Source organism: Nuphar pumila, chromosome 8, assembly GCF_984573655.1.
Source record: "Nuphar pumila chromosome 8, dmNupPumi1.hap1.1, whole genome shotgun sequence".
NCBI lineage: Eukaryota > Viridiplantae > Streptophyta > Magnoliopsida > Nymphaeales > Nymphaeaceae > Nuphar > Nuphar pumila.
The window spans coordinates 109,969,823-109,991,608 of NC_143256.1; the positions used below are offsets into that span (position 1 = coordinate 109,969,823).

The 21,786-nt window shown below is 37.8% G+C and overlaps 1 protein-coding gene across 3 annotated transcripts in view; it reads right to left on the minus strand.

The window, feature by feature from the left end:
• The window catches only part of LOC149830193 (uncharacterized), a 48,532-nt gene extending 27,498 nt beyond the window's left edge, over positions 1-21,034 (minus strand). For 2 of the 3 annotated variants that reach the window (XR_016433820.1, XM_090016376.1), the window contains exons 1-2: positions 20,598-21,034; positions 5,124-6,465 (exon numbers count right to left, since the gene is read on the minus strand). Coding sequence is in view for 2 of the 3 variants with exons in the window: in XM_090016376.1 (XP_089872502.1) it covers positions 5,124-6,465; positions 20,598-20,740 (1,485 nt within the window). In the remaining variant the exon portion in view is untranslated. Of the gene's footprint in view, positions 1-5,123; positions 6,466-18,675; positions 18,704-18,803; positions 18,926-20,597 lie in introns of all 3 variants that reach the window. The other variant, XM_090016377.1, reaches the window with a different exon arrangement.
• Positions 21,035-21,786: the final 752 nt, after the last annotated feature.

Genomic DNA, 21,786 nt, shown 5'->3' on the forward strand with positions numbered 1-21,786 from the left:
GGTAGGATGTGGTTTCGGTCTTCGGATTTTGAGAAATAGGTAAAGGCTTAACTTAAGTTGGGAGATGTTGGAGACCACTTACAAGTCTGCAGCAGGTTGGGAAAGTGTCCCACAGAATGTTGATGCTTGATCTTCAACGAGGACACATCGGCCAGATAGTCGAGAGAACAAGACGGCACTCGTCGGGTGCTAGAAGAGCTTGAGCTCTTCGGAAGGAATGACCGACCAGCCTATGGAGGCATGGTCTTCACGTGAACTAAGGAGTGAAGAGGAAGAGAGGGACCAGCAGAACCATGGCTTGGACGTCTAGGGAGAGAGAGAAAGAGAGAAAGAAAATAGAAATTCAATTCATAATTTAATTCTTCATGACATAAACTAAAACAAGGGTGACCCTAGACCTCTATTTATAGTGTGGCTTAGGTCCGGGTCCGGCTCCAATCCAAAGAGTAAAATTCAAACCATAAAACTCATACATCATCTAACTGTCAAAATAAGGTCTAACTGACAGTCAAAACTAGACTAGGAAAGGGGTCAGTTGGACTAACCGGAGTCTCCCTCTAACCAGATCTTAACTAGATCTAAAACTTACTAAAAACATAATTTAAAAATAGGAAACCCATATATGTTGGACCCTAGACACTAACTTGAAAAGTAGGAAAAGAAGAGAAAGAGGGTGGGACGTCCCTCCTTGTTTCTGTTTTTCTTTACTTTACAAGTTGGCCTTCTATGGGCCCCACTAGCTTGACTCCTTCTTCCAAGTTGGGGTCCCCTGTGAGCCCATTTGCCTTCTCCTTCACTTTGGTGTGGACATGTGTTCATTGACTTTTCTTCTAAGAGATGAGCCATGTCAACAACCACGTCACCTCCTTGGGCCCCACTTAGACTTGGGAAACCCTTCTTGACTGGATGAAGTGGCATTTGGATCTTGGATCACAAGTTGAATGTTTCTCTGGATTTTGGACCGTAACAGATCCACCACATTCTGGTACACCTTGCCCCCAAGGTCTAAGTTTGGGAACATCCTTTTCAGGGTGAACTCTCGTTCTCACGTTGTCGGCCTCCTTACCATTGCGATCTTGCTCAACTAGTGGTTTTCGCATCATATTGTATTTCTGCCACCTTGTGATTTTTAGGACGGCGACATGTTGGGGCTCACGAAACTCCTCATGGGGCACATCCACATCAATCGGAGGCTCACCGTGGCATGGCTTAAAAAACGAAACAAGTTTCTACCTCTTCGGGGATTGCCAGTTGCTAGGCTAACTAGACGGGTCAAAAAAAATGGAAAACAAAATTGCCACATTAGCCCACCATGGGTTGGCTGATGTGACCAAGTCATTTGTGTGCTCGGGTCATCTCCTGTTCGACACTTGCCCGCACACTTTCTCTACAGACTTTCTTCCTTCCTACTGCACCACCCGGCCCTCGTGTGCCTTACATTCACACAAGCGGCCTGCAAGGTGAGCTTCCCGCGAAGGAGCCCACTTTACCAGTGGCGTGTCCGCGGTCGGGTTCCACCTGGATCAAAAACGAGGTTTTGGTCAACCCCATGTGTTGAGATGATTTCGCGGTTGTTCTCTCATTGCCTAGGCAAAGGAGTTTGCAACCTTGTTGTGTTACCTCAAGCATAAGTGCAGCTCTCTGCACATGCGAAAAATTCAGCTTGCTGCTCTGGCACTTGGGAGGTGTGCCGCGCATGCTCATCCCATGCCGGGATAGAACATGCTACACTTGAATTTATACAGGATATGTTGCATCTGTGTGTGGGAGAGTGCCCATGTATGCAGCCCTGGTAAGACCATCGATATGTTGGTGAACTGCAGCAAAAAGGGATATGAGGCTGCAGCAAAGTGGGCTGCACCAATGCTGCACTGTGACGCCTTGGAAAGGCCAGGAGTGATGGATCTCGCAGGGCTCCCGAATCTGGTTTTTCCTTTATCATGAGTGAGGGTGCTCATGATCCAAATCGGGCCTCCCTTTTTGCCCGAAAAAATATAGCAACCACCGAGAGCTCTTTGGTGCTCCAGAGTCCTCATATAACTCTGCGGTTATTTTCCAATTTCCCATCTGTTTATCCACTCAGACACAACACAAATTGTTCAGGGAGGTTCTGTAATCCCTATCCTTGTTAGCAATCATGGTAAGGAATCTCACAAGGACAGGATTGATGAATTGCAACAAGAGAGGGTGTGAGGCTGCTGTTAAGCTAACGTCCCTAGGGAGCTGCTGCACCGATTTTTTGTCAGCGGCCTGCAAAGTGGAGAAGGCAACTAGATCTTCCTCAACCAGAATGCGGTTGATTGCCTCGCACGGTTCATCAAAGAAAGTTTTCAAGTTAGCATCTAACAACGCATGATCCATGGCTTCGCGTGGATTAGCAAAGAATGATGCAAGATCCGCATCTAGCAAAATGTGAACCATGTCCCTACACACCTCAAGATCAGCTTGCATTAGAGTGTAACCGCCTTAATTCTACATATCATTTGCCTCCAAAATTGATCAAAATCAGCCATACAGTTTTATTCATCTTGTTTAATATTTTTTAGCTTTTTTTTGCATCACTACCTTTGAGATTCTACTGCTTGATTCTTTGATTTCTCCTAATATCTTTTCTTTTCTTAATCTTATGCACAAATCTGGAACTAATAGTCTATTCTTGGTAGTGAGACATTCTTCTGGAATGACCTTACAATTCCTACACATTTTTAGTTCTCTTTCTCTCAAAAGAAAATAGTCGATTTATGAGATCCACTCTTAAAAATCATCAAGTGTTCATTTTTTTAATGGTACGTACTTGCTACTGCAAGTTCAAAAGCACCTGCAAAATAAAAAATCATTTCACTTATCTCCATCCCCAAATTCAGATTTCTCTCAAATCAATTGCGTTTCCTACATGTCCACTCAAATCTCTGCCTATAAATATGCTTTTCCTAGAATTTGTCAAATTGTATTTTCTATAGAATTTCCAAAATCCTGTCTAACACTTTCACTTAATCCTAATTGAGGTACACAGACACCAATAACATTAAATAATCTTTAACCTAATAACCCTATTACTTATTATTTGCACCTCAACAACTTCTACTCCATTTGTTGAATTGTTCTTTCCTATATACCACAGCTTAAATCAATCTCCCAAGTCTCTAGCTATATCAGGGGAATCAAAGAGAGGTTCTGACTTCTGAGCGCTTTGCAAAACTTACAAAAAAAAAAAAAGACGACGTCTCTGATCCTAGTCAAACATATGACTATTATCTACTCCCAAAGAAAAACAGCTTCTAAGAATAATTTTTGAAAAATATCACAAAAAGTATCACAATACAACTATACAAGCATCTTCTTTTCTAAGAGGATGCAAGTAAATGATCAACACATTCCATTTCATATGTTCACTCATATACCAGCCAGACAGCACTATCGATAAAGGATTAACTAAATTTCTATAATGACCATCTGCTTTTAGGCACCAACTTGTGACATGTAATTATAGAATTGAGGGTCATCTGCTGTTAGTACCGGGACATTAAGGAAAATTGTTCTACATGAAAAGTTACAAGCTGCAAAACATCTTTTTAAAGTTTACATGAATTGCTTGGTTAAAGTCAGGATGTAAAGATGGAAGATCAACAGTGACAAAAGATGGTGATTACAGATACACAAAGTGCACAAACAGAATGGACCAACTCATGTCCTCCATAGCAAAAAAATTTGGTGCATGTATTGTAACAAGCTTCAGACAAGACATTAAGGAAAATTGTTCTACATGAAAAGTTACAAGCTGCAAAACATCTTTTTAAAGTTTACATGAATTGCTTCGTTAAAATCAGGATGGAAAGATGGAAGATCAACAGTGACAAAAGATGGTGATTACAGATACACAAAGTGCACAAACAGAATGGACCAACTCATGGCCTCCATAGCAAAAAGTTTTGGTGCATGTATTGTAACAAGCTTCAGACAAGTTATTGACTCAGGTTAGAGGGTTTGACATTCCCATGAATAAACACAAAAACAATGATCTCTGACTTCCAATACTATCTGTATGTGATTAGGTAGCTATCAAATAGAAGAGACCTTCACTTTCAAGAGATCAAATATTTTTCATAGACAAAAATAAATGAAACTCAAGGAAATGTATTTTGTTATCAGTAAGGAATAAAGAGGTCCAAAAATCCCAATTGGTCATGTCCATGGACAGCTGTCACATGGATACGGCTGCAGATACCGGTATGAAGTTTCAATATGACTAATATATAAAGGAACATGATAGGGGGGGCAAAATGGAGTATCCAAGTGACATAGATGGATAGTTGAAGGTTATAAACTTAACTTCAAAAGTATGGGTTTGAGAGATGAGGATCAAGTTTGAGCTTCCATACATAACTCCTACCTGGCTACACCTGAAAGATCTATAGCCTCACACATGATGTATTCAAAGAGTATCCCTTTATAACTCCCATTTGCTTTCTTAAGGTTGCAGGTTGCACGATTCGCCAAGAACTCAGTAAGACAAGGAAGGATCATTTGAACCTTACACGCTGTTACGCTTGGATATGCTGTGGAAGAAACTAGCACTGTATTCTAGAGAATGGAATCCAGATTAGCAGTTATTAATCAAGAGATTCTGCCCACAGCTTCCAGGTCCTCTGCTTCTGGATGCAACTTGCCCCCTAGCACACCTAAGTATACCAGTTCCCCGGTAATCCAAAATCTCCAACTCTAGCCTACCAAGGTCTTTGTGCATCCTCCAACCTGTGACCAAGTAAGCTAGTATCGATCATCCACATGGTGGTCAACTGGTCATCCATCCTCTTAGACTAGTAGAGGTCCCAATATGCACTCTTATTATGCAATAAAATACAAGATGAGAAGAAATACTGATAAGATACAATGTTTAACATATCCAATTCTCAAAGAACTGCACCCAAGACCCTTTTTTGTAAGAATGATAATAGTAGGAGCGGACCAAGAAGGTCTCAGACCTGTGACCTTCGCACCCAAGAAATTTCAAGTAAAGTTCCAACCAATCTAGAGACTACAAAACATGGCATTAAATATGATCAGATACTTCATAGCTTAAAATGGCCAGAACTTGGAGGAGAAAAACAAAAGATGAGCAATACCTGTGAAGAACCCATGGTGGTAGAATCACAAATTTTAATGGGACGCACTGCTTTCTTCTTCTTCATCTGATTAGACTTTCTACACTCCCCTCTTGGTGTTACATGGCTTCTAGTAGGAGAACCCTCCGACGATGTTTTGGACAGAACAATACTTTCTTTGAAGCTTCCAACAACTGAAATTCCCTCTGGAATATAAACCTTTCTTGTTGTAGCCAGCATTTCACATTCTTTTATGATATCTGATAGCAGACGCATCTTTTGAGCTCTCCTACATGCAGCTCCATCCAAAGAAAACAGATCACTGGTTTCACAACTTTCTAGACTGAGATGCCTATGCATTTGATCTGAATTATGCAAATGACAAATTTTTCTTTCTAGTCCAAAATCATTTTCAGAAGAATCATAATTATTTGGACTCAAGTTCACGCAATGCAGCTCACCCATGGGATCTGATCCAGCATCCTTACCACCATCATGTCCTGAATACAACTCAATTTCCTGCTGTTTCTTACCATCTGTATCTGCCTTTGCATCCTTTTTCCTCTTATGTGAACTGCCCTTCTGACATAACCCTGCATTATTTTCCTGAACAAAAACACCCTCCTTGTGACCTACAGATTTCCGAAATTCTATTTCCAAATCATCATCGTCACCAGAATCATTACTTAAATGTTCTTGAGCAGTAAGCCTTGACAGTCTTTTTTCCAACTGAACACCAACATCAGCAGTTACAATGTCTGACACAGACTTGCACTGATCAGGATCGTCTGATTTCCAAGCAACCACCTTTTTGCCAACTTTTTTCCTTGTTTTTTCTCTTTTCCAGCATGTTTTAGTATTGTCCCTTATGTCAGTAAGATTCTGCTCTTCAGCACTAACATGGCACTCTGGGAGATGAACTTCATTAATGGTCAGACCTCTCTTAGTTGATGATGCCACATTCTCCAATTTTCTTTCTCTAACAGGATACTGATGACCCTCCATTTTTGATATTTCATTGCTCACACTTGTGGGTCGCAAATTTCTGTAGCCACTCTCATGGTTAGAAGTCCATGAATAATTCTCTGTGATGTCAGCAGAAACTTTTTCAACTCTCAGCTCAATATGCATAGCACAGGCTTTTACTTTGCAGTCACTAATGCTTTCAACAATCATCTCTCTTGGGTCATCCAGATGAGTATCAGCCAATCCCGAACACTTTCTGCAGCACCACCATCTAAACTGAGGAACTGATAAAGGGGGTAGTTTTTTGGTTTCCTCGTCAAGCTTATCCTCATTGTCATACACAACAAACGGCCAACAAATCTTCCTATCCAATCTACGAATCTCTTCAACATATCCACTGGTCATATAAAAAACAACTAATTAGAAGAGATCAATAACCAAGACATTATTTTACAGGAAATAGAAAGAAATCATGTTACAACATCAATGAGACTAATTTATCAATTAATGATACTTAAATTCAAAATAAAGATCCATAAATAGAATCAAAACAAGCAAAATCTTCCATTTTGATATTTGCATAGATGCATAATATCATGAAACACTAAATATCATGAAAGTAAAAAAAATTCAATTATGATGACAATAAAAATATTATGACTAGTGTTATTAAAAACACGCCTCAAGGCACAAAAAGCGTGCCTCGCCTCAAGGCGAGGGGCTTTGTGCCTTGAGGCGCAGGCATAAGGCGCAAAAGCCCTGAGGCGCACGCCTCATACGCCTTGAGGCATACGCCTCAGAGCGAGGCGCGCCTCAAGGTGAGGTGTACGCGCCTCACCTTGTTTTGGTCAAATGGGGTAGCTATCCAAATCTATTGCATTAGCAAGCTCCGAAACATCGACACCATAGGAAACATCGACAATGGCCTCATCGTTCCGAGTGTAGAGAACGACGACCCGGTTGTTCCTGCTGCTGAGATTATGCAAATGGATCGGACGATGGTTGTCGACAACGAAAACCCGAGCGAGCGGCCCCAGATTTAGAATCCACCGCAGGTCATGGTGGCACCCCCAATTAATCAAGAGGATGAAGATGGATTGATCATCAGATCGGATCTTGTCCATAAGAAATTGGATCGCAAACATAAACCAAAAAGAAAAAATTCTTCCGGGGGGCGCTGCCCCCCTACGGCCCCCCGCCAGGGCGGCCCTCCCTGGACCCCCGCCCGCTGACCATGCAACGGGACCCGCATCGGGGGGAGCCCCCGAACCCCCCTACTGCAAGGGCAAAAACTCTGAATCAGGCTCCACAACTCATCATCTAGACGAACCGACGTACCTTGAAATCTGAAGAAGGGTTTTGGGGAGAAGGAAATGATTTTTCGGTTCTTCCTCTGTAGAAGAATGGCGAGTAGCCGAGACCCAGAGAGAGATTTTATTCGGATTTTGATAACACTTATGCTTCGATTTTGCGTCAGTTAACTTCATTACTTGTTGAAATTCGATTGAACACAGAAGGGGCCCATGCTTTCTCTACTACATATGGCTATTCTCTGGATATTTTTTTAGCTCTGATTTTCTTTCCTGCAAATGCGGCAAGAGATCAATTTAATTGAAGAGAATTTTGGTTTCTAATGTATGAAAAACAACATAAATAAGAAGATCTCATGCTGTGAGAGAATTTTGGTTTCTTAGATACTTAATTAGATCAAATTGTTGCATTAATGTTACTTTTACATGTTAATCTCATATTTTTTCAGTATTTATTTGAGATTTTTTATTTCTTGTAAGGTTATACCGGGAGAAAGTGTAGTTACACAGCATAATTTTAGATCTTAGAATTAGAAAATGCCGCAAAAGGGATAGACATAGGATAGATCCAAGAATTAAGTGATGGGCACTGAAAGGCGCTAAACAAGGAATGTTTGTAGAGCAGGTAGTTAAGGAAGTTGATTGGTGTCTCGAGGAGGATTCAAAATCAACGTGGAATAAAATAGCGGGTGGCATGAGAAAGGTGGCTAAAGAGGTATTGGGTGAGTCTGATGGAATTTGAAAGTGGAATTGGATTTGAGAAATCAAAATGGAATTTGAAAATAGAATTGGATTTGGGATTTGGAAATCAAGAGGGTATTTGAAGATGGAATTGGATTTGGAGTTGGAAGTCCATATGGGATTTAAATTCTAGAATTGGAAATAGAATTCAAATTTGGAAATTTAGAATAAAACTCAGGTTTTGATTTTTTTTTTTGGATTTCAACACTTAATTTAAGGTTGAAGTGAAAAATCAAACTGTAGAGTCTAGATGAAACTTGGGAAATTATGGAGTTTGGAAGAGAATAAGACTTGAATATAAACTCGAAATTTGAAATCAGAAAGGAATTTTGGAATTTGAGTTTGAATTTCAGGGTGAATCTCAAACTTGATTTGGAATTTCAGAAGGAATTTTAAAACTTTGAAATTGATTTAAAATTCAAGACTGGAGATGGGTTTTGAAAATAAAGATAGAAGTGAAGAATTTGAGTGAAATTTGAAAATGAATTTGGAATTTCAAAGTTTGAATTGAACTTTAAAATTTGATTTGGTTTGGAATTTGAATTCTAAACTTTGGAAATGAATTTGGAATTTCAAAGTTGAATCGAACTTTGAAATTTGATTTGGAACATTGAATAGATTTTGAAATCGAATTTTGAACTTACAGATGAATTTTGGTATTTCAAAGTTGAATTGAGCTTTGAAATTTAAACTTGAACTTTGAAATGAATTTGGAATTTCAAAGTTGAATTGAACTCTCAAATTTGATCTGGTTTGAATTTTGAACTTTGAAAATGAATTTGGAATTTCAAAGTTGAATTAAACTTTGAAAATGAATTTGGAATTTCAAAGTTGAATTTAGCTTTGAAATTGGAATATTGAAGCTTGAATTTTGAAATAAGATAGAATTGAGAATAAAAAAATGAATTTGAATTTATAAATAAGAATTGGAGATTCATTTGAGAAATGAGAAAAAGATTTGAAAATTCATCTCAAAATCACTTGGACTTTGAAGATAACTTGAAATATTTTGGAAAAAAAATGCAATTCTATCCTAAATGATGAATGATTTAAAAGGTTTTGAAAATTGGATTTTGAAAAGCATATTTCATTCTTTAGAAGAGTTAAAATAAGATTAAAGTTATAATACATTCATGACTATGGTCACAGTTGTATTATAAAATAATCTATATTTAAATTCAGATAAAGAATAAAATATATTTTGGTGCCTTTATAGGGTTTGAATTGAAATTAACCTTCAATATATCCTGACTATGGCCTTGAATATATATTTTAAGTTAATTTACAAGTCAAACTCTGATAAAAGAAGAAATTTTTAGAAAATATGATGAGTGTTGAAAGGGATCTAGTGTGGATCTAATGTTATTCTATAAAAGATAAAAATCCTAAGCATTGTCCACATTTTGACTATGGCCATCAATGTGAATTATTTGCTTAAGATTAATTATCTTTTATTAGAATGGTGCATGTGTCATTTGTGTTTCACCATGGTGGATTTTTTAGAAATAAAAGAAAAAAATAATATGAAACAAATAATATTTACATGCTCATACATTCTATTCTAAGACTGGAAATGTAAAATTCTCATTAATATCTAGCTATTACAAACTTGAATTGAACTAACATAATAAAAATCCTAATCTGAGAAGGAAATTAATATTCTCTGTATTTTCCCTGCGAAAACTGAGTTAACCCAAGGCAAGATGCAAAATAAAGAAGGGGATAGAAGATACTATGTCAAAACTAATCATACACATGCTAATGAAGAGATAAATACGTAAAATACTATGAAATGCTAAATGATAGAATGCATATGTAATATGAAGATGCAATGTTTGTGCAAAAAGGTGAGATACATATACCTAAGTGATGTGCACATGCTACTAATGCAATGAAGTCATATATATTGAATGATATGCAAGTGGTGTTGTGATTGAGGTTGCGGTTGCAGCTGCATCAGTTCCTGCAGCTGGGCTTGCACCTATGGCCAAGCTTGGGGCTACCTCTATGAGAGGTGAACTGCTAGAAAGTGGCAAAGTGGGTGTGGGTTGTGCTGTGAAGGCACAGGGTATGCTCAGGTTGTTGCAGAGAAGTATATGATAGCAAAGAATGAAGCTAAAAAAGTAGTTCGAAACGCGAGGGATAAGGTATATAAGGAGGTTTATGATAAATTGGATACCAAAGAGGGCGAAAAGGATATTTATAGGCTTGCAAAGATGAGAGATAGGAAATCGAGGGATCTGGGTATGGTTAGATGTATCAAAGATGAAAGGCAAAGGGTTTTAGTAAAAGATGAGGAGATTAAGGAGAGATGGAAAGATTATTTTGATAAGCTATTTAATGAAAGTCATGCTCAGGATCTTGGAGACTTTTCCATTCCTTTTCATGAGATGAATCGTGACTTCATGCGCAAGATTCAAAAGAAAGAAATTGCAGAGACTTTGAAGAAAATGAAATCAAGAAGGGCAGTTGGCCCAGATGGTATACCTATCGAGGCTTGGAAATGCTTGGGAGAGAAAGGTTTAGAATGGTTGACAAATCTTGTTAACAAGATTTGGCGAACAAATAAGATGCCTAATGAGTAGAGGAAGAGTACTTGGGTGCCTCTATATAAGAATAAGGGTGATATACAAGATTGCACAAACCATCGTGGTATAAAACTCATGAGTCATACTATGAAACTTTGAGAGAGGGTGATTGAGTATAGGTTGAGGAAGGTTGTCATGATATCGGAGAATCAATTTGGTTTTATGCTTGGAAGATCAACTATGAAAGCTATACATCTTCTTAGACAACTTATTGAGAAATATATATAAAGAAACAAAGATTTGCATATGGTTTTGTTTGATTTGGAGAAGGCATATGATAGAATATCTAGGGATCTTCTTTGGTGGACAATGATGAAGAAAGGTGTTTCTCTCAAGTACATTAGTATAATTAAAGATATGTACGAAGGAGTAGTAACCAATGTTCGCACTTGTAGAGGGGTGACAACCAATTTTCCTATAACGGTTGGGTTACATCAAGGATCTGCATTAAGCCCTTTCCTATTTGCTATAGTGATGGATGAGCTTACGAGATCAATTCAAGGAAATGTGCCGTGGTGTATGTTGTTTGTTGATGATATTGTTTTGATTAATGAGTCTAGAGCTGGGGTTAATGCTAAGTTAGAATTATGGAGACAGACATTGGAAGCAAGAGGTTTTAAGTTGAGTAAGAGTAAGACAAAATATATGGAATGTCGGTTTAGTAAGCAACAAAGTAGTGATGGGAGTGTAGTGAAGCTTGGTGAGCAAGAAATACCGGTGGATGACTGTTTCAAATATTTGGGATCTATCATTCAAAAGTATGGAGAAATTGATGGAGATGTAAATCATAGGATAAAGTTGGGTGGATGAAATGGAAAAGTGCAACTAGAGTGTTCTGCGATCGTAAAATGCCATTGCGGTTGAAGGGAAAGTTTTATAGGACGACAATTAGGCCCGCTTTACTATATGGTACGGAATGTTGGGCTGCCAAGAGACATCATATTAAAAAAATGAGTGTAGCTGAGATGCGTATGCTTAGATGGATGTGTAGAAATATAATAAAAGATAAGATTCGAAACGAGAAGATACGTAAGAAGGTAGGTGTTGCATCCATTGAAAATAAGATTAGAGAGAATCGTTTACGGTGGTTTCGACATATTCGGCGAAGGCCTAATGATGCGCCAGTTAGAAGGATGGAGAAATGAGAAAATATATTAGTTAAAAGAGGTCGGGGTAGGCCTAAGAAGACTTGGATGGAGATGATAGGAAAGGATATGAATGCCTTGAACCTCACCGAGGACATGGCATTGGATAGAAATGATTGGAGGAGAAGGATTCATATGGAAGACCCAGAATGATTTTCTTTTTTGGTTCATATCACCGACCCCAATTGTTTTGGAATGAAGGTGTAGTTGTTGTTGGTTGTTGCTGTTAAAATATATGTAATATATATATATATAAATATATTTGTCATTCACTACCCGATAAGGGGTAGTTCTGTAAACTCGCCCAACAGGGGCATTTTAGTCTTTTCTCTTTTTCTATTTTTTTCCTTTTACCTTTTTCTATTTTTTTCCATTTCTTTTTGTCTTTTTTTATTTTTCTTTTTGTGCATTTAATGCACAGCCATTGGGGGGCCCCAACAAAGAGTCGTTGGGCCCCCAACAGTCACAATTGTGACCGTTGGGAGCCCGACTCCTTGTTGGGACTCCCAATGGTCCCTCTCTCTTGCTTTTCTCTAACTCTCCCTCACTCCTCTCTTGCCTATAAATAAGTGGGGTCTCCCCCTTTGTAATGAGTGGCTTCTTCAAGCCCTTTAGTGCATTTATAAGATTTTATGCTTTCTAGCCATTATTGGCTTTTGTGTATGTCCTCTTTTGGACTTGTTCTTTGATTTCTATGTGTGAGTGTCCATTGTAGGACATACATTTCTTTTCCGCATATTTTATTACATGGTATCAGAGCCTTGGTTGTGCTCTTGATTCATATAGCTAGTTGTCTAGCTTTCTCTCTGTCTTTGTTTGTCCTCCATTCTTGACTATATAATGGAAGGAGAACAAAAGATTGATCTCTCCTTCAAGCTTAATGGTACGAACTACATGATGTGGGCCGCCGCCATGGAAAACAACCTCAAAGGTAAAAAGCTTTGGGGATATGTGATGGGAACCATTAGGGAACCTCAACTTCAACTTACGAAAATTGATGGTGATCAAGAAAAGGCTCTAGAAGGAAGTGCTCGCATGAAGGCTATTGAAGATCACCAATCCAAGGTAGAAGATTGGGAAAGTAAGCATGCAAAAATTCTTGCATGGTTTATGAACAACGTGGAGCTAAAGATTTGCGCCAACATTGCTAAATTCCGCCTAGCAAATGAAGCATGGTTCTTTATGAAAGGTATGTATACCCAAAAAGACCTTGCTCGTCAATTCTTTATCCAAGAAAAAATTCATACCATTAAGAAAGGTGAAATGAGTGTAAGAGATTACTATAGCACTCTTGGACCTTTATGGGATGAGCTATCCCTTCTTGAACCCAAATGGGTATCAAGTGAAGATGTTGAAATGAGAAGAGAACAAATGGAGAAAGAACACTTTTTCCAATTTTTACATGGGCTTAGGCCCGAATATGAGCAAGTTAGGTCCTCCCTCCTTCATAGATCAAAACCACTTCCATTGGAAGATGCCATAGCCGAAATATGCCAAGAAGAAACACGTCTTGGCATGATTAAAGGAGGAGATGAAGTTCTTGCCGTGTCTAGACCCGGCAATCATATGAAAGCATACAAGCCTCCACACTTTGGGAGGCAAAATAACTATAATGGCAATTATAGGAAAGCTATTTGCCATCATTGTCAAGAACCGGGTCATATAAGACCTAATTGTCCAAAGATAAATGAGCCTCCAAAAGGTAAAGTTGCTACTATTGAAGAAGTTCCCCAAAAGAAGGAGGAGCCAATGAAAGGGAAAGAGTCCTTCTCCCTTGCTCAACTATCCGAAGCACTTCAAATTCTACTCAAATCGCCGTCAACTTCGGGAGCCGCCATTGCCTCTTCTTCTCCTCCAGGTACGCCTTCTTGGATCCTTGATTCTGGAGCATCTTTTCATATGACCCCTATCGAAAATGGACTATCCAATGTATGTAGCAACTCCAAAAATTCTTTTGTCTCCACCGCCGATGGTACCTCTTTACAAGTTAAAAGTTTTGGAACCTTAGATTTTTCGAAAGATTTTTTTGTGCCAAATGTAAGAGTAGTACCTCAACTTAATTTAAATCTTTTATCTGTCTCTCAAATATGTGATCATGGATGTGAAATCTCCTTCTCAACCAAGGATTGTTTTATACAGGATCTCCAGTCCGGGAAGCGGATTGGGCAAGGCCATAGGAGGGGAGATCTTTACTACATGACCAATTTGAAACTTCCCACTAACTTTTTTTGTAATCATGTCCAAGATAAAAATATAGAAACTTGGCATCAAAGACTTGGACATCCAAGCTTCTCAAAAATGTACTCCTTTCCCTTTGGAAAGAAATTTTGTAATGAGAAACATTTTGTTTGCAAGAGTTGTATTTTTGGAAAAATGAAATCCACCCCCTTTCCAAAGAGAACATTTGTGTCAAAAAGACCCTTTGAATTAATTCATTCGGATGTTTGGGGTCCTTCTCCGGTCATATCAAAAGGAGGATACTCATATTATGTTACTTTCATTGATAATTTCACTCGATATGTGTGGATCTATTTTCTCAACTTAAAATCCGAAGTTTTTAACTTTTTTAAAAAAATTTCATATGATTGTCAAAAATCAATTTTCAACTAATATCTCCATTCTTCGATCCGATTCCGGTGGAGAATATCTATCAAATGAATTTCAAGAATATTTGGAAATCAATGGAATTTGCCATCAAAGGTCATGTCCTAGGACTCCCCAACAAAACGGTCTAGCCGAAAGAAAGCATAGACACATTTTGGAAACCACTAGGACTCTTCTCATTTCCAAAGAAATTCCTAAATGCTATTGGGCCGAAGCCGCTTTAACCTCCACTTATTTGATAAATAGAATGATATCCTCATCCCTTCAAAATATATCTCCATATGAAAAACTTTTTGAAAAAACACCCGATTTTAATAGGTTAAGAATTTTTTGGTGTAAGTGTTTTGTCCTTACACATAAAAGAGATAAGTTATCTCCTAAAGCTATCGAATGTGTATTCTTAGGATACGGAGAAAATCAAAAAGGTTTTAGGTGCTTCGATCCCAAAAGCAACAAACTATATGTATCCAAAGATGTTACCTTTTTGGAAAATGAAAACGGCTTTGAGAAAAATAAAGATATTGATGAAAGCGAATATGCTTTCTTATTTGATCTTCTCTCTCAAGAAGATGTGACTCCTCACCTAGAGGATGTTCCCAATGATTTAGAGGATACTCCTCTTAGTAATGATGAAATTGAAAGTAATGATGTTGAAAATAGGTCAATTCAAACCTATGCTAGGCGTGGTCAAGAAATTCCCATAAGTGCCTTAGAAAAATATTCTCAAAATTCCAACATAGAAGAAACCTCTTTAAGGAGATCTAGCCGAATCTCCAACCCTCCTAATAGGTTTGTTTCCTATGAATCCCTAACACCTAAATATAGGGCATGTTTAATTATATTACACTCTTATCATGAACCATCACACTATAATGAAGCCAAAAACATTCCTCAATGGGTTGAAGCCATGAAACTAGAACTTAGTGCCCTTGAAAAAGCTAAAACTTGGGAAATTACCCACTGGAAAGAAGTCTATTGGATGTAGATGGGTCTTCAAAATTAAAACTAAAAGTGATGGGTCATTAGAACGTTATAAAGCTAGGTTGGTAGCCAAAGGATATGCTCAAGAGTACGGAATAGACTATGAGGAAACCTTTGCTCCCGTAGCTAGAATGACTAGTGTTAGGACTCTTATTGCGATTGCATCCATTAAAAAATGGCCTATCTATCAATTGGATGTTAAGAACGCATTTCTTAATGGCGAACTAAGTGAAGAGGTCTATATGGATCCTCCACCAGGAGTATCCATTGGTGAAAACAAAGTTCTTAAACTAAAAAGGCACTATATGGGTTAAAACAAGCCCCAAAAGCTTGGCATGACAGATTTAGCAATGTAATGACTAGCTTAAATTTTCGTTCATGTTATACTGACACTGCGTTATTTGTGAAAAGTGCAAGGTCCTCTGTAGTTATTTTACTACTATATGTTGATGATATGATCATCACTGGAAGTGATGAGCAAGGAATCCATGATATTAAGAAAATTTTAAAAGAAAATTTTGACATGTCTGACCTTGGTTTCTTAAGATATTTTCTAGGTATTGAAGTTGCATATTCACCCCGAGGGTATATTCTCTCTCAGATGAAACTTGCTGCTGACATTTGTGCCAAGTCTGGAATTTCGGATGATAAAAAGACAGAAACCCCTGAGGTTATCAATGCAAAGCTAAGGCTGGAAGATGGGACACTTCTTGAGAATCCTACTCCCTACCGTCAACTCATTGGGTCTCTGACATACTTATCCATCACTCGGTCGGACATAGCTCATGCAGTTCATTCCGTCAATCAATTTCAACATGCACCTACAACTGTGCACATGAGTGCAGTCTTAAGGATTGTCAGATATATTAAGAACACCATAACTAAGGGAGTTTTTCTTTCCTCTTCATCATCACTTGATTTAATTGCCTATACAGATGCTGATTGGGGAGGAAATCCCAATGATAGAGTCTCAACCACTGGTTTTTGTGTTTTCTTAGGTGACTCTATGATTTCTTGGAGATGCAAGAAGCAGCATAAAGTATCATTGTCCTCAACTGAAGCGGAATATCGTGCAATGGCCACTACAACCATGGAGCTTGTGTGGCTTAGGAGTCTCCTCTGTGATATGGGCATCGTCATCTCAACTCCTTCGAAGATGTGTTGCGATAACAAGAGCGCTATCTATATTGCAAGCAACCACACCTTCCATGAGTGTACTAAACATATTGAGATGGATTGCCATTATGTTCGAGATGAATACCTAAAAGGAACCATTACACTGCCCTACGTCACATCCGAGTACCAGTTGGCGGACTTCTTCACCAAAGCTCTTGTTGCTCCTCGCTTCATGTTTCTTCTCAACAAGCTTTTCGTTGTATCCCCGTAAAGCTTGAGGGAGGGTGTTAAAATATATGTAATATATATTTATATATATATATATATATATATATATATATTTGTCATTCACTACCCGATAAGGGGTAGTTCTGTAAACTCGCCCAATAGGGGCATTTTAGTCTTTTCTCTTTTTCTATTTTTTTCCTTTTACCTTTTTCTATTTTTTTCCATTTCTTTTTGTCTTTTTTTATTTTTCTTTTTTGTGCATTTAATGATCAGCCATTGGGGGGCCCCAACAAAGAGTCGTTGGGCCCCCAACGGTCACAATTGTGACCGTTGGGAGCCCAACGACTCCTTGTTGGGACTCCCAATGGTCCCTCTCTCTTGCTTTTCTCTAACTCTCCCTCACTCCTCTCTTGCCTATAAATAAGTGGGGTCTCCCCCTTTGTAATGAGTGGCTTCTTCAAGCCCTTTAGTGCATTTATAAGATTTTATGCTTTCTAGCCATTATTGGCTTTTGTGTATGTCCTTCTTTTGGACTTGTTCTTTGATTTCTACGTGTGAGTGTCCATTGTAGGACATACATTTCTTTTCCGCATATTTTATTACACTTGCTTCATCAATAAAGAATTTTTTATTTATTTATAATTTTAGATATTTTTTATAGTTTTTTTTAAGTTTTCAAAAAAAACAATTGAGGCTTACGCTTTACGCCTCGCCTCAGATTTTGGTGAAGCGCCTCGCTACGCCTCAACGCTTTTCACAACACTGATAATGACCAATGATTCTTAAATTCAAAATAAGGTCCAATACAGAACTAAAATAAGCAAAAACCTACACATAATTTGCATAGATGCATATGATCATGAAACAGTAAATACCATCAAAGTGAAAATATTTCAACTATGATGACAGAAAAAATATCACAATATTATCATTAATTTATCATTGAAAAACTTGCATTCCAATTGGATAAGTACATGAATGGAGCAACTAATTACAGGTCATAGGTGTGATATTTATGGAAAGTCATTCATGAAATGAAAAATGCAAAGGTGGCAAAATATATTAAAGTTGTACTAACTCAATACTATTCTACTTCTACAAGAACAGGAAAAAAGAAAGAGGGAAGGGAGGAGGGGGACTGCTACTACAATGAAAAGAATAAACATGAAGAGAAAAAGAAGGAAAGAAGACAACATACTTCCCATTTTCCTTATTTTCTTATTTTCTTGTTATGAATAGCTTATTCATTTTAATTTTTGAGTTATCCAAAATCTGCTGAGATTTCCCAATAAGAAACAATCAAGAAAACAACACAAAAAGAAGAATTTGTCAGAAAAGACTGCAAGGTCAAGAAGATGATCTGTGCAAGGTCAAGAAGATGATCTGTTCAACTTGATTCACTGCATGACAGTAATAAACAAAATAACAATAATGACAGTTTGCCCACATGGGAGTTTATATGCTTCAGATATTTAAGGGTCTAAAATCTTCCATGGTGAACATATTTTGCTAAGGTTTACAAGAAATATGATATGAACATTTATCATGGCCACTGAAAGAGCACATGTCCCTCAAAATCTTGGTTCCGAGCATGCTTTAATAAAATGGAGAACCATAATTTCCAACAGGAAGCACACCTTGAAAAAGTTGAAAAACATGCTTCCAATATTAAGGAACTAATGTTCCTATAGAAATGGGACCCAGTGTTCCTATTTTCATTGAGTTTAAGGATGATTCAATTTCTATAATATTTGTAAAACATAAAAAAATATTCCTCTTTATAAATTTCTGGGTCTTATGGTCTTGTGTATCTTTTGGAAGTAAAGTTTGAGAAAGTTATCGGAATATGCAGATATCTGTAAGACAAATGTTTTAAGGATGAACGATTGTTGACCTGCACCCAGCCTTGTCAGATGCCGCACCTGCACCAGTGACACACCGTGTCAAAATGAGTGCTTTACATAGATAAGGGCGTGTTTGACAAAAGCAGGCCCTTTAGCCTTGCTGATTTAATTATTATACCTGTGCATATCCCTTGATGAAAAAGCTTTGTTGTACATAGCCCTCCCATCACCTTATTCCTGTGTACCCCTTTTTATGTATTTCATGTGTAGACCCTGTCGTCAATGAGACTTGCCAGCAAGCTCGCCAAACCAAAATGGCGTAAGCAGGCATCAATCAGATTTCAGCAAAATAGTTCAACATCAAAACCACGTTTTGGATAAGACACCTTTCTAACTACTGACATTTTAAAAATTTTAACTGATTGATAGGACTTTGCCAGCTCAGATGCATGCAAGCTGGCACCACTATTTTGGGGTTAAAACATGCGGGCTGGAATTACATAGAACCTATCTCAAGTGCACTTGATGTCACACACAAAAGACGGGCTCTTTCAACATCCCACTACAACTTTTTCTCCATTTTCTAGGTGGTTTAAAACCGTAACCAAATTATCTACATCAGTGATCATTAGATCCTCTTAATTCTCTTATTTGCAGTTACACTAACACTTCCAAACAAATACATGTATGCTTCTAGCATCCAAACAAATCATCAAGTATGCTTCATCATGTATGCTTAAAAAAAATCATCAAGTATTCCATTTCTTCTTCTTTTTAAGAAATACATGTATGCTTCTAGCATCCAAACAAATCATCAAGTAAAATACATATGCCACAAGTTATAACACTGACAACCCAAAAGTTTATTAAGTTCCACGTGTCTCCTAACAATTTAAGTTTAAAAAAAGAATGTAGGAGTGGTCAAATGCATTTTTCCAAAAATGTGCAACCAAACACATTCTAAATACAATTTCTGAACTACAATGACTTATACAAGGCAATTTTCAATAGATTGATATGATGAATTCATTATAAGCATTGTAATTTAAGTAAGTCTAGGGTATGTATAGTTTTACCCAAGCCACATTCGAATAATCATAATAACTTGCTTTACTAAAAAATAGTTTATAGAAAAAAATAGAACACGAGAATTTGCATGGATTTTAAGTAATGCATCTGGTTGGATGTCAGCAAAAAAATCAGATACAAAAACTCCAAAAGTAAATACTATTAGAATTACAAAGGCACCTTATTTAAGTCTGGGAGGAAAAAAGGCATTCGCTTTAACACCGAAACACACTTCTATTGCTATCACCATGTGCTTCGGCTCAAACTAATATGGATTTCTACAATGGTTATTATCAATCATACAAAATTCGGCATCTTCAATTCAGTATTGTCTTTCAAGGGAACATCTCGGACGAACGACTAGTTTGATCAGCTTCTCACCCTGAAACCGTTTCATTTCTTTGTAGCTCATCCAAAGGAATGAAAAAAGCATGCACGTGTAGCTATGTTTTCAGCTATAGACAGGCAGAGATTTTATGCTAACAGGAAATCATTCTTCTGAGACAAGAATGAGCTACATGCCAAAACTTATAAAACACATACGCATGCATTAAGTTCACAGGCTTAGAGCAGTCATGCTTGAGAAGTTATATGCATTAGAGCAGAGCAGAAGTAAGCTGAACCGACTAGATAACCAATAAAACTACACCTCCAAAACTAGCGACAAAGTGATAGACACACATGATCCGAAATTTTCAAATGGGTATCACAAGGAACAAACTCATTTAGCAGCCAGATGGAATATATAAACCTATCAACAAATAAAACGCACCAAACAATTGAGCCTTTACAAAACTGAGCAGCAAGACAGAAAAAACATGAAAATCACCAATATCACCACAAGATGAAAGAAAATTGCAATCTTTCCTTCGTTTTCCATCAATAACCAACCAAAAAAACTCACCGAATGGAGAAATGGCGGCAAGCATTAGATGGATCGTTCTCATCCGATCTCCAAACCTCGGTTCGTTTCAATCCATGGTGATCTTCACAAGATTTAGAGACAATTCTCTTTCCGTCACCATCTTGCAAGGGCGTCCCCTCCATGAAAACGAGAGATTAGAGCTCCAAAAGGCAATGGAAAAGAAGAAAAAACGCTACCAACTCTGCGTCTCTCTTGGGGAATCGATGGCACTGAATCATTTCAATTCAAAAAGGGAAGGAAAACCAAATATTTCCTCCTTCCCAACTTCAAGCGGGCAGAACCCTAATAATTGAATCCATGTGGGGCGAAGGGAAACGCACAAAGACAAACGCTAACCCCCCATAAATGCATCCTCCGAGGGAGGCTACCTGAGATTATCCTGACAAGGAACACCCTCCAAACGAAGGAAGGGCTCAGATGGCATGTGACCCTTTCCCCCACCGAGCATGCCCCACTTAAATTCTTAATCAGCTTTGTGGTGGTGCTATGGTGACCAACGTTTTTAAAGTTCTTGATTTTCACTTGAAAATATCGGGGAGATATAATGGAGGGAGGGAGCGTAACAAAATGAAAGGTGCTAACGGAGTGTGCATATTTACGTAAATAGTTAAGGCAAGTTTGCGGTTTTTCATGATTACGATTGTTTTGGGGGAGGAAAACCAAAAGAAAATGTTAAATTAATGAGAAAAATTAGTTTTAAGTTTTATTAATATGATTTATAATACAGGATCATTTTTTATGCAGCAGCGTTAAGCATGCAGCTCCACCACTGTTGACCATCCATCTCAAGATTCTTCAAGATGGACACGGAGCCCGTGTCAAGAAATGCCAAGATGGATGACTGTTAAGCATAATGCTGAATATAATATAACAAAGTGGTAGATTTTAAAAAAGGATATCAGTAATAGGATTTTTGCTGATTAAATAAAGTGGCAACAATATAAGATATTGTTATAATTAAAAAAATGCACCTAGGATATGCTTGGCTAAGTGGGTCAGCTTGAGGTAATTCTAAGTAAATGTTTCTGCCAAAAAAAAAACTCTAAGTTGATGTCACTGTAAGGTTGAAACAAATGAGACTTTTTTGGGTAAGCATACAAAAGAGCAATTAGCAAAAAGGTGGTAGAAGACTTTGAAGATGCGTAACTCATGAATGTTGGATTTTAGA